The 13302-nt window shown below is 41.3% G+C and overlaps 1 protein-coding gene across 2 annotated transcripts in view; it reads right to left on the reverse strand.

The window, feature by feature from the left end:
- SENP5 (SUMO specific peptidase 5) overlaps nucleotides 1-10799 on the reverse strand; it is a 30962-nt gene extending 20163 nt beyond the window's left edge. The window contains exons 1-2 of one of the 2 annotated variants that reach the window (XM_063306372.1): nucleotides 10761-10799; nucleotides 1771-3317 (exon numbers count right to left, since the gene is read on the reverse strand). In XM_063306372.1, the coding sequence (XP_063162442.1) occupies nucleotides 1771-3286 (1516 nt within the window). In that variant the 5' untranslated portion in view covers nucleotides 3287-3317; nucleotides 10761-10799. Of the gene's footprint in view, nucleotides 1-1770; nucleotides 3318-10651; nucleotides 10735-10760 lie in introns of those variants that run through there. The other variant, XM_063306371.1, reaches the window with a different exon arrangement.
- Nucleotides 10800-13302: the final 2503 nt, after the last annotated feature.

Below are 13302 nucleotides of genomic sequence, written 5' to 3' on the forward strand. Positions count from 1 at the left end.
GGGAGTTGAAGTCCACGTATCTTAAAGTTGTCAAGGTTGAGAAACCCTGATCTATACTATGCTGGAACTTCCTATTCCAAGTTCATATACCAGTGAAACCTAAACATGCACCTTCAGTCATCCAATGCTGGACCAGTATCTTCCACAACCAGCAAACACTAGTTATTTCTCACAAGAAGTAGGGTTGATGTGATTTCTCATGTCGCCTTACTGGAGTATACCAGCGATTGGTTTACCTGTGATTTATTATAACTGCATTTGGATTGTTTTTATTGTATTAGCTTTGAGATGGCTTTGTTTTTATTTTGCTTTGATGATACGCTCTATTATTGTGAACTGCCTTGAGTCAGATGGACGATATCAGTACACAAATGAAGTAAATAAACAATAATATGGAAATATTAAGTTATATTACGAATTCCATGAAAAAGGCTGTATTGTAGGACTTCATAATTATTCCAAGCAAAGAGTAGTATTGGAAGTATAGAAGATGAATGCAGAATATTCCATAATGGTTGTTGAATCCCTACAGAACAGTCATGTTTTCCCAGCAAGGGCAAGGTAAGAGCTTATTTTTATAGGCCACTCTAAGATAAGGTTATACCAGAATTTACTCATTGATACAAAAAGGTATTTTTTTAAATCACAAGGATCAGCAAATACACACTTCTTTGCATATATTGTAAAAGCTCTAAAAAAACAAGCCTTTTAAATATCGAAAAGGCTCTTTCATTCCCTGTATAGCAGATAATATTTCCATTTTAAAATCAAAGGCAAACGTGAAATGAATAAGTCAGACTATGGATTCCATTTAATATTTCTTAACTGAAAGAGGCTGTGCATCTAATTAACTGGGTTATAAGAAGCTGCCTGCAAAGCTTTATCTTCTGATCATGAACATTCCAGTGATCCTCATAACGTTCTGGGTCCCCCCCCCCTCCACAAATGTGCCAATTCAGCCATTCTGGGGGTTGTTCATCTCTCCAAAGGATTCACTTCCAGGAAAAGGCAAATTCCCAAACAGCTAGACTGGAGCATTCTAAGAGTCAAATACCCAGTTTTGCACATCATTGGTCCTGTGAATCGCCACAGCAAATTATTCTCTATTTCTGGGGTCCCAAGGAGCATATGAAATGTCCCAAAGAGCAGCTATACTCAAATGTTGTGTTCAGTTCTCTGTATCTATTTCTTTTCAAAATTAACATAATACAGTAAGAACTTCAGTACTGATGCATAATAATTAGACTGCAAAGGATTGGCACTATCATCATATAGACAGGTCTATTTAACCTGCAGTTCGCCAAATTCAAGACAATCCAGTAATCATACTTCTGGACTCTCCCGTGCTTGACCGCTGTTAATCTGCTTGTCAACAAGACAAGCAACAGCCACACTCCTGCTTTACAACGTGGCTTATAAAATCACACATTTACAGACTACAGATGCACCACACGTAGGATCCAAAGTTGAAAATGTGCTTTGAAGGAACATGAGCACACATGCGGCACCTACTGGCACCCCATTAAATAAGCAGCACTCTTTTCCCGGGCTCCCAGGGAAATACTTACTTCAATTAAGGAGAATTGGCAGCACACCCATACCTGCTCCAGAGCACCTTTTTGACTCTATTACGGTCCTATTATAAAAGAGGGTAACACTGCTTTATAGAGGATAAGTTGCTCTATTTGTCGCATCTGAATCTCAACTCACAATAACTACACCAAGCAAAACATTCAGCAACAAGCATTAAGAAGAAATGTATGCAAATACCACGGAGCCACGCAGCCAGCTGCTCATCATTGACACAAGAAACTTTCTGACTGCTCCTTTTGCCACTTTTGGGGGTCCCTGATTTTTGTCCTGTGCTTCCTCTCAGAGGCTCATCAAGAGGACTTTTACAATATGGGTGATCTAAGAGCTCTGCACCAAAGACGTCCGTGCTTACTGGCCCTTCCACTTCCATCTGACTACGACTGTCTTCATTCTGGACCTGCCCCACAAGAGCAGGTCCGTTAACGCAGTCATCGCTTGTGCCCAGATCCAACTTGGAGGACTCCAGGACCACCTCATCAGCACTCATAACCTGATTCGATTCTTCCCCATCATGACCTGAAACTGAGATTTCTTTTTCCGTTACAGAGATGAAAATGTCTTCAGCACAGCTGTCCAACGACGGCATCTCCCCCATTTCTGCCTTGTGCATGGCCTCGGTCCCTGAAGCAGCACCTTTATGCGACTCTGGCAGCACGCAGGTTTCCGCAATACCATTTTGGTCTCGGGGTACGAGGTTCTTATAATGGAGCTCTCTACAATGAAACAGTCTATCCTGTGTAAGGCAAGCATCAGGCCGACGAATTTGACTCTCCTCGATTAGTGGTCCTGGCATGTTATTGTTCATATCTGATAAGCAGAGCAGATCCCAAGGAGAATTACGTTTGGATTTCCAAGAAGGAAGCAAGGCCCTGCAATCACCTGTGAGGGCCTCTGAGCGGAAATCCTCTTGCCAGTCTCCAGCGACTTTCGCCACCCAGCTCAGCTTGCTTTTGTTCAATTTACACGTTTTGCCTCTCCGAAGCTTAGGAAGAGATTTTGCGATTCTAATTCGAAACTTAACCATAGAAAGTTTTTTATACATCATAAATAGAAATCTTTTTAAAGTACACTGGTTAAATTTAGGCCTTCTGATAATCAAGAGGCCACAAGTTCCATTTTGCTTTAGTCCCCGACAACAATATTTCCTTGTATAGTTATTTAGAATTATGATTCCATTGCTTTCATCATTGCTACTGTCATCCCTACTCAGAGCAAAACTATCCCTTTTAAGTGACAGACCAGTAATGCTGGCCTCAGTGCTGTATTGCTTGTCTTGACAAACCTCTGAGTCGACCCCTAAGCCACTGCGTTTAGCCAGTAGCTCACTCTGGCAAGATATCCTGTGAAGCTCCCTAGACCCTGAATAGGGTGTTCCACACCTGCAGCTGGAAAAAGGTTTTCTGAATATCTTTTGTGGACACGTGCAATTCCGAATAGATCCAACTGGCAGGGGAGTTACATTTAAGAATACATCAGGAACCCGACACCTCTGGCACAGAAGAGCCTTCCTTCGGTATGGTTTAATTTGTTTCACATTTAAAGATGTCAGACTGCTCAGCTTCCCTCTTTTAAGTAGAGGAAGACCCTTCTTCTGGAAGCAGTGTTGCCTCAGCCCCCAAAGTCCCACAGTCCATTGTCGACAACTGGCCAGCAACAGACTTCTCCACTGCAAATTTTGACTATGCTCTTTCATTTTTCTGCAGCATTATGATCCCAAAGTGCAGCTGCAAAGAAAAAGAGGAACAGAATTAAACAGTAGAATATTTGCATCTCATTTATAATTCCCCAGCAATAGAACTGCTTAGAACGTGTTCCCTAAAAAAGGATGGACTTTCTCTGAGTGTGGTCACAGTAGACTCCACAGTATCAATGGGTTTCTTTCTAAAACCTACAAATAGGCCACCACCAGCCTTGGGCCCTCCCTACTTGTAGAATACAGATAACACAGGATCTAATTCTTCCCCTCTGCTTTGTGCCAATCCCCAACTGCACCCTATTTACATGGAAGCATTGGCTTTTGCCCCAAATAATTTTTTTTCACTATCTTGGTCCTCGGTGCTTCCCCCACATCTACCTGTTAATTCAAATATATTAAAGTACTCTACCCTAAAGACTTCCATCCTATTCTATACTGCGTGCCTAGCAATGGGTGGCCAGTGAGGCAAAAAATTTCCAGAGAAAACCTGAGGTGGACATAGCTAAGAAGAAGAGATCATTCAAATATCTCAGCCATGAAATCACTAGGCATCCTTAGGCAAACCACTGTTCAACCAGACAACAGTCCTATTTACAGTAACTTATTGCAGGGATAACAGGTAACTGAGCTAATTCAAGAAAAGCTATTTCAAGGAGTATGTGAAGAGCTTTGATTTCAACGCTTGAAATCTGTTCTATAAATTATGACATGATTACGATCTCACTCCTACTCAGTTTTAATCATCTGTTTCTTTAGTGCAATCTCCCCCACCCTGCCCATGCACATTCCCCCTAAGATGCCCTTCAGATATTTTGGATCACTATTCCTAATAGCCTTTAATCAGGAACCAAAATCTGAACTAGCTGTTCTAACTGAAAATCTTAATACTGTACCTTTTACACTGAGGACTAGTAAATTCTTAACTGTGGCCTATATAACTGAGTCACTGCCATTTGTGCATAACTATCGCATCCTGTGAAGGCAGACCTCAGTAAACCATATAGTCTACAAGCCATCTGTACCGATACTCTGGCGGTATGTAATGCAGAGGCTGAACAAAGGTGAGCTGACTTTTTATTACAGCAGGTGACAGAAGCAATCAGCTTTTGTCCTATCAAGGTCATCTGTACCACTGAGAACTGATCAGTGCACAGCTCATTCAACTCCAGCTTGAGAGCTTACAGTAATAAAAAAAAGAACCTGAGAAAAAAGGGGAAGATGAAGAAAAAGCACAGATGGACAGAGAGAAAGTTACCTATAAAAAGTATACTTAGAGGAAATCCTCTGAACTAGTTTACAAAAATTAAAGACTACAGAGGTGATACCAGAAGGAGGGCAGATGCTTGATAAGTAAAAAAAAGAGTACTCCTTTTAATTCCTCTGAAGTCAGCCAGCCTAAATGGAGGATTACAAAAACTCAGTGCTACCCAGAACATACAGCTGCTGACCACAACATAAGGGATCTAAAATTATTTCTGTTCGGTAGTGTAAGATTTCTAAAAATCATGAAGCTTTTTTTTTTCAAATACACGTGATGCTTATTCCTCCAATGTGAATTAAAGTTGTAGCTTAAATGTCTGCATCATTTGTAACAAGATGAATACCCAAAACAATTTGTTCCAAGCTTTAAATAAAACAGACCTTGTCAGAACTTGTATTTATTGAACAAAACTCAAAGTATCTCAAATGTTCCATGTCAAAAAGGATAAAAACATGAAAAATGGGAACTTGAAAGCAGGACTTTGCTGCTTCCCCATGTTCTATTTTAGGACCACAAAAGTAGGCAGGCTGATAGTCCACCCTGAGGCTACTTGGTCTTAACCTATAGAGAAACTGCACAAAATGAATATTTAAAAGAAGAGTCCATGATTTGTAACGCAGTATTATTGCCCCTAACTGTCCCACCTCAGGCATGAAAGCCGGCTGGGTGACCTTGGGCCAGTCCCTCTCTCTCAGCCCAACTCACCTCACAGGGATGTTGTTGTGAGGAAAATAGGAGGAGGAAGGAGTACTAGGTATGTTCGCCACCTTGAGATATTTATAAAAAAAATAAAGGCAGGATAGAAAATAAATAAAAATTGCCTGTTTTCAAGAATGCTCCCAATGCACAATGTGCATGTATGCTACAGCATTATGATGTTCCACTAGGATATATCAGGAATAGCCATGCCAAAATTTAATCTGCCCATTTACTCCACACAACTAAAGAGGATCTACTGCAAGTTTCCTCCCCATGAGGAGTACGTGGGATCTGGACTGTAGAGCAGCCATTTTCCATAGCAGGCCCCATACTCTGGAGCATGCTTCCAACATGCCTTCAGCCTGAATTGGTTGTGGGTGCCTGTCTTGGCTAAGTATGAGTACAGTATCATATTTTTAATATTCTGATTATTGTTGCACTCTGATTTATCCTTACTTCATTATTCACTCCAAGTCTTGAGTGGGAGGTCCACAAATACTGCAAAGTAAAATAAATAACACTGTTACTATGTTTTCAGCTTCCCCGTTGCCATATGAAAAATTACGTAGGTTTAGTTCTTTGCTAAGCTTTGCAGGGATAACCAGAAAAATGTTACTCTGCAAACATGTGCATCAGGAAGAAGCATCAAGACAACAGCCACAAATATTTATTTTTGCTGTTCTGTTGTATATGTGACTCTACTGTTGTTGCTTCCTTGATAATCTCGGTTTTCTGACTGCTGTTTGTACAAGTACTAGTTGTAAAAGTCACTTAACTATTCTTCCAGTGTTTGTCAGGGACATTTCAAAATGGGGGAACAGAAGTCCCTTAACCAATTTTTCTATAGGTTGGGTGGTAGTAATGTCCAGCATGGAACACATCCTACTTTGTGGGCCAGTGCTATAAAAAAAAAAAAAGCAAATGGAACGTTTCAAATTTCTACAGTGAAAACGGAAAAACACCCACATTTTTTCAAGCTCTATTTTGCTGGAATATATTTCAAGTGAGCGTGAAATAACTCTTTCGTTCTAAACCCAGAGGGAAAAAAATTTCATTTTATGAAACAACCACCTTAGTTTCCAGGCAATTTTCTTTAGTTTATGTTTTTGTACACTATATTGTTCACCATTAAAAATCACAGATTTTAGCTGTATATTTGATTCCAGTTTACATAATGGTTCCAGACATGCAAACTGATAAGATTTCCATTGCTACCTTTTAAATCAAAAGTGGTCAACAGAAAATTCACCTGAAATGAAGATTGTGATGTGAGGCCCTATTCCTAAATAGATCGATCAATCAGGGTGAATATGTGCAGATTGCCAAATTTGAACATGCAAAGAAAGAATGCTAATATTTAACTTTTTTTCAGAATGCTTATATTTGATATTGAATAATATGTGGTATTGACCTGCTTTCGTTGTCCAAGGAACTGCAAACAGTAGAAATTCTCAAATATATTCTGCTCAGACCTTACCAAAGATTCCCTCTTAGAAACTTTCATGGCGATAAATCAGGATTATTTCCCCAAAGGCCCAAAATATCAGAAGACCATCCATGGCATCACATGCTTTATATATTTAAAAGTCAATTATATTAGTAATCTCTTTTTGAAGATTTCTGTCTGCTAAACAGCACACTCTTGGAAACAGTACATTTTACTCTTGTGCGAAGAGTTACTGACTGACCACATATTGGCAAGTAACAAAAACAACACAAACAAACTTTAGAAGCAGAAGTGGGCAATTACTCAGTGCAAGGAGGAATACTGGAAAATGTGGCCAAAGAACTGTAGTTAACCTAAGCAGTTTTGCTATATGGGACGGCATAATGATCATCAAAATTTAAAAGTACTGAAACAACATTGCAGCAGAATATTCTGGAGAGGTAAAACACCACAACAAAGACTAGAGAGACTGACTTCAATAAACCTTCTGCCACTTTAGTCCAGCTGATAGCCACTGCAAATGACTGCTCCATAATTCAGAAGGAAAGCAACACATGTATTTCAAAAACAAATTGGAATATGAGTTTACAAACAGCCTTTTCCAACTTGCTGCCCTTCAAATCTGCTCAGGCTGCATTATAACCAGAAATTAAAGCCAAAACTTATGAAAAACAGCAAGTTGAAGAAGTCTGATCTACCCAGAATTGAGCAAAAGTATCTGAGATGCTGAGATGTTATTGTTCAAAATCATTTCCAAATGTTTGCACACAACTCAAAACCTTCTGTTCATCCCAAAAGGTATGGCACTGGCAGCAGGGAGCTGCGTGTTTTAAGTTCATTGTCCTCAACTATAAATAAGGATAATTTCATCACATCCCTTTATTTAGAGAAAGAGAGCTCACTCTGCACCAGCTTGTCCTCGTAAAACTAAATTCAAGCCAGACTGTGCTTTAAACACACATATTCCAGCAATATGATAAATAAATATGCTACATTCAAAACTGCAGAAAACAGGATCCATAGTTTTCAGATTTATTACCCCTCAGTGTCACAGGCCTGTCTCCTATACCACAAAAAGCTTCTTTTTAGACATGAAGACTTTCCACCCAAGTTTTAAACTCAACCTCAAAAATCAGATCACAAATTTATAGCCTGCAAGATTTTTACTTGCCGACAAAGAAGTTATCAGCCTCTGAATAAGGGAATGTTCCATCTTTCTGTGCTGGTTGCAGAGAAAGAGTTTCTTCCTCTGCAGATGGCAAGGAACCAGAGGAGTGATCTGTTCTTGTTTTTCCAGCCAACTCATTCATCTGCACAGAACTCCGTATTCTCTCCTGCATCAGATTCCCAATTGCCTATGGCTGTCAGGCAAGCTGTTAAATATAAAGCTGTTTAAAATTGCTAAATTACTAGTTTGTCACACCCTAAATATGCTGCAACATAGACACTGTCCCAAAGTCAGAGAAATCTGACTTGTAATTACATGCCAGGCCTCAGATTATAAAGGCAGTACAATGAATTTACCAGCATTGTGCTATTTCCTGCAATACCACCTCTAACATACATGTAATAGAGTGTAGAGTGCAGTTCGCTGTTTTTAACTTAAGGCATTGACTATGAACTTGAAAGTCTCCATGTTCTTATACCTACACTGATCAGTGTCTGGTAACTCACTGTCTGGTTCTCCCGGCCATCAGACTTTTCTTTGTGCAAAGGGAAAATAATAGAGTGGAGGAAAGACTGTCCTAAAAGTAGTCTTCCAACAAGCCAGGTCCAAAGCACATCTAGTTCCTCTACCCTCAAAATAGCTCTGTTCTTTGGCTAACAGAATTTTATAATGTAAAATCTTCATGCTTCCTATCCTTCCATCTGAAGCCACTTAACAATCAAGACCAAGAAATGGTTGTTTCCATGTAAGCATAAGCTGCCAATATAACACCCATTTATTCTTATCCATTTCTTAAGTGTGTCAGTACATTCAGTACAAATGTACATATTCACCAATGACTACTACATCAGTTCTACCTCTTCACATTGGTAAAAGACATCTGAAATATTAAAATTGCTTTGACAGAGTATCTGAGCGCAAACCAAGCTCAGTGTAAAAATCTGTGGAATCAGACCAACCATCCTGAAGATCAACTCCAGTAACCACCTGGAGAACCACAAGAAAGACACAAAGGGATTTCTCCTGACTAGGAGCTTCTAGTAGCATTATCTTACAGGTTGCCTAATCCACCTTAAATCCACCTGTTAGCAACTGTCAGCATATCTTGTGGAAGCAAGTTCCATAAATTAAATGTCTGATTTGATTTAATTTAATTTAATAATTGAATGTACTTAAATTAAACTCTGATTATAAGTTTTATTTAATAACTCAAATATCACGAGGACAGGTTCTGGATCTTAGTACTTCCTTGAATGTAGCTATACTAAAATACATTGAACATAAGTGCTTTAAACAGTTCTTTATTTTCCCGGCAGCCAAGAGGAATAAAGTGCTTGCCCTTGACAAAGTACAAGAACTACTTCCAACCAGCTTTTTCAGACATCTTTTGAAAAATCCCCAGAGAAAAGAAGAAGTCAAAAAACAATTCTACTTGTTATCAGACACTCATTTTTTTCCCTTGCAGTGCTACCAAGTACATGTGGTGCACAACAACTTGAAGTCTGAATATGCTAATTCTAGCAAGGTCCTTCAGAGCAGACACACAGCACCTGTCGCTAAGACTTTAAAGCAGCTGTTGTATTTCATGTTCATCCCTGCTTTCTTAAATATATAACTACTCTTCCTGATACTTTCTTCATCAGCAAATCTTAGATTATGCATTCCTTTTACTAATAGATTACTGAAAAATATGGTTTTATATACACATTTATTTATATTCTCTGAATCTTCCTTCTAAAATTAATTAAATAATTTCCCTCCCCTTTCCACAGTTATCTTCTCCACATCATGGGAAAAAATCTAATTGGACAACACTGACCCACAATCTGTTTTACTTTCCCCCTAACTCTCCCCAATGTGCATATGCAACCACTACTTTCTGGAGCTCCCACCTTCCCTGTCAATTTCTAATTCCCTTGTAAGTTCTAATGCATAATTCTTCTATGGGAAAGCTCCAGTTCCCTGCATATCACTGGATGAAACAGATACGCAAGAAATTCTGACTGCCAGTTATTTAACAGAAAAAAATATGCCTTTCTGCTTAAAGTAATATTACTGAACGAGAGGGAGGACAGAGCTAAACCAGAAATGTTTTGTGTGAGACCTCCAATCAGTTCTTGCTGCCCAAAACATACCTCTGAGACCACAGAAAACCATAAAAATTCTGCACGTGGGGCTTTATTTAGTATTGAGTATCATAAATGAACAGAGATTACAATAACCAGCATAGGACTTTTGCATCAGGCTCTAATGGCTAGGCCTTTGGATTCTATTGAGAAAGAGGGAGAGATTGTATTGGGGAAGCCATGTTAGTTTGTTGCATCAAGAAACCTCCGAGCTTCTTGTGGCACCTTAAAACTGAGCAAACGAAATGGTTGCGCTCACATCACACTCTGGGTGGTTGAGTTCCGGGCTGGGCACCGTACATTTTACTAGAAACGGGCGAAGGCGAGCATGTACCTGACCCGATTAAACGCGCTGGGGGAGCGCAGACCCCCGGGGACGTACCTGCTGCACGCAATGGACGAAGGGCGCCCATCCTCGCAGGAAGCTCCGCCACCCTCCCAGCCAATCCCTCCCCCGAAGCCGGGCCCTCATGGGGAACAAGGCCCACTTTCCACGGGAACCCCGCCCCCAGGAGGATCCCCTCTAATATGCCGGGGGACCAGCGTCCACTAGGCCGAAAGCCGGCCCTGCCCACCCGTGACCCCCCAGGAGGCGCGGCGGAGGAAGGCACGCGAGCCCCCGGATCACCACGCCCCTTCCCGCTGCCCGTCCGGCGCATACCTTCGTCGCGGGGCGCATCCCGGCCTCCAAGAAGGGCTGGTCTCCCCCCGCTCCCGTGCCCCCTCCCCCTGAGCGGCAGCACCCGGCAACCGCCTCGGCAACGACTCACGTGGGTCAGGCTCCCACAACCTACACGGCAGCGACCGGCCCCAGCGCCCTACGTCATTCTCCAGCGACAAAACCTCGGAAACGACGGGCGGGGAGGGGGGCGGAAAAGAGAGAGGAAGGAGAGACGGAGGGGCGTTCTGCGCAGGCGTCGATTGTGAAGCGAAGGGGGAACTTCGAGGCGGTAAGGGGGCGGGGCAATAAAGAGAGAAGAAATTGAGGAAGCGCTGCCACCATTTTTCTTATACAGGAGTGAGGATGTAGGGCGCATGCCCCAACAAACCTCCCCTCTTTTGGCAGCTGGGATACCAGTGCGCCTGCGCGATTGATTTCCTGTCGCTAGGATATGAGCGGTTTCTCTCCCCTCTGGTGTCCAACAAGAAAACGGGAAAGATCAGACTGGAAGTCCCATCCCTATTTGGGGGCGGGGCATCCTGCTTGTGTACGTAAAGCACCTTTAGTTACGTGTTTATGCTGAACGTGTGAATAAGCGTATGGCGCATTCATTTGAGCGTCAGAAGAGGGAGTTCACGGGTTCACTTGCGAGCATAAGCGTGTAGCACTGTAGAAGCCATTTGAACTCTCTGTTTATTAGGGTGTTTGGAAACAACCTTTGAGGGCATTGTTTTCTAAAGATGAAGACTTGGACGAAAGACCCAGGTTCAAGTCTTTACTTGACCCCCAAGCTTGAGAGTGGCAGCCAGTCTCAGCCCAACCCACCTCACAAGGTTGTTGGGATATAAATTCAATCAGTAAATAAATAAAATCTCAAGCTTTTGTGAAATGGAGTGTGAAATACTGCAAGCATGACACCCCAAATTAGAACAAAAAATATTTTTCCTACAAACTACTCTTTCCCAAAATAATACAGGGTTGTTTCAACAGTCACATTTTTAACAAAGGACAAATTATTTTATCAGTCCTGCTGAACTGGGCCAGGCTATTGTTCCTAAGTTCATAGGAAATTCTGAAAGGCTTATCTAAAATGCAGGAAAAGGATTGTGGCAAACCCAGGGCAGCTGATTTGGTGCTGGTGCAAGGTCTGATGCGCCTTCTCCATACGTGTGCGTGTGTACACATTTGCACAATGTGTAATACACATTGCAGCTCTGCGGCAAGTGCCCTTGAACTTGGCAGTTGCAGAAGCTATGAAGTTTCTTCAGCTTCCTGGGGAAAGCGTATGGGAACCCAAATGAGGGAGGAGGATGTTCTGGCAGATCTGACCCCTTTGAAAAAGAGGACCTTTCCTGCATCCATGCCTTTGAGCAAGCCAGAATCTCTTACATAGCAAGTTTCCTTAGACATATGCACAGCTGCTTACTTAAGCCTTTCTTTTTAACTTCTGGGAACCAGCACTAGTCCTATTATTATATATTCAATTTCTTTTAAAACATTAGGGTCAGTGTTCATACACCTCGTCCAAGGTTTGTACAACACCTTGAACTACGAATCAACTTTATGGGTTAGGGTCACATGATTTATTTTTTCTTCCTAGCATTTTTCCTGCAGGTGCAGGGTCCATTTTTTCGGAACAACCAAATGTTGATCCGCTGGTTGCGACAGGAATTGACTGACCAGCTTGTCGCCCGAGCCTGACATAGTGAGCTGAGAGAGAGGGACTGGCCCAAAGTCACCCAGCCGGCTTTCATGCCTAAGACGGGACTAGAACTCACTGTCTCCTGGTTTCTAGCCTTTTGCTTTAACCATTAGACCAAACTGTCTCTCATTAGGATCACACAATGATCCAAGCTAAATGTAGCTGGCTAGCTTGTCATTCAGTGTGTTGTATGAATAGCCTGGTTTCTGAGTTCACCTGTTTTCTGGGGTTGCACAATGCAGTGAAGCATAAATTAATCAAACTGGCTGGATTTTCAAAACACACTAGCTTCACACAAACACAGATTGAGATGAACACTACTGCAGTCAAGCTTAGCATGTTTTGCAAATGAAGCCAATATGCCTTTTACTAGCAGAACTAAGCGTGTTCTGTGAATACAGGGGCTCAGACAACATATTGGACACTACAAAAGGGCAGTACATTTCAGTATGCTGTTGTCTGTACAGAATGCGAGAAAGGAGTTTCTTATCCAAAGGACTTACAATATTCACAAGTAGAGAGATGGAGGGAGAATATGTAATTAGTTCAATTTCACCCACTAAGACTTGGTTACAAGGCAAGGAAACACAAAATGAAGATTGTCAAAAGCTTCACCAAATAGGTGGGATTTGTGCAAGAATTTAGAGAGGTAACTTCCTGCAGATATTTTGGGAACTGAATATGAATTCACACAGTCTTATTAACTTATTAATAGAGTTATTAACTTAACATTCCTTTATCTTTCCTTGTTTAAGAGGCGTCGTTTCACATCCATGAGTTTATATCAGTCTACCAAAAGAATATAAAAATGTTTAATCCCTGTTCAAAGTTTTATGTACAGGCCTGGTTGTAAATGCATTCGGCCAAATATATTTATAGAACCTCTTTAGATCATAGTTTTTCTTGTCTGTCGGCCAACTCAATCTAGGGATGGATGAGGGTTACGGAT

The sequence above is a fragment of the Candoia aspera genome, chromosome 6, assembly GCF_035149785.1.
Source record: "Candoia aspera isolate rCanAsp1 chromosome 6, rCanAsp1.hap2, whole genome shotgun sequence".
Taxonomy (NCBI): Eukaryota; Metazoa; Chordata; class Lepidosauria; order Squamata; family Boidae; genus Candoia; species Candoia aspera.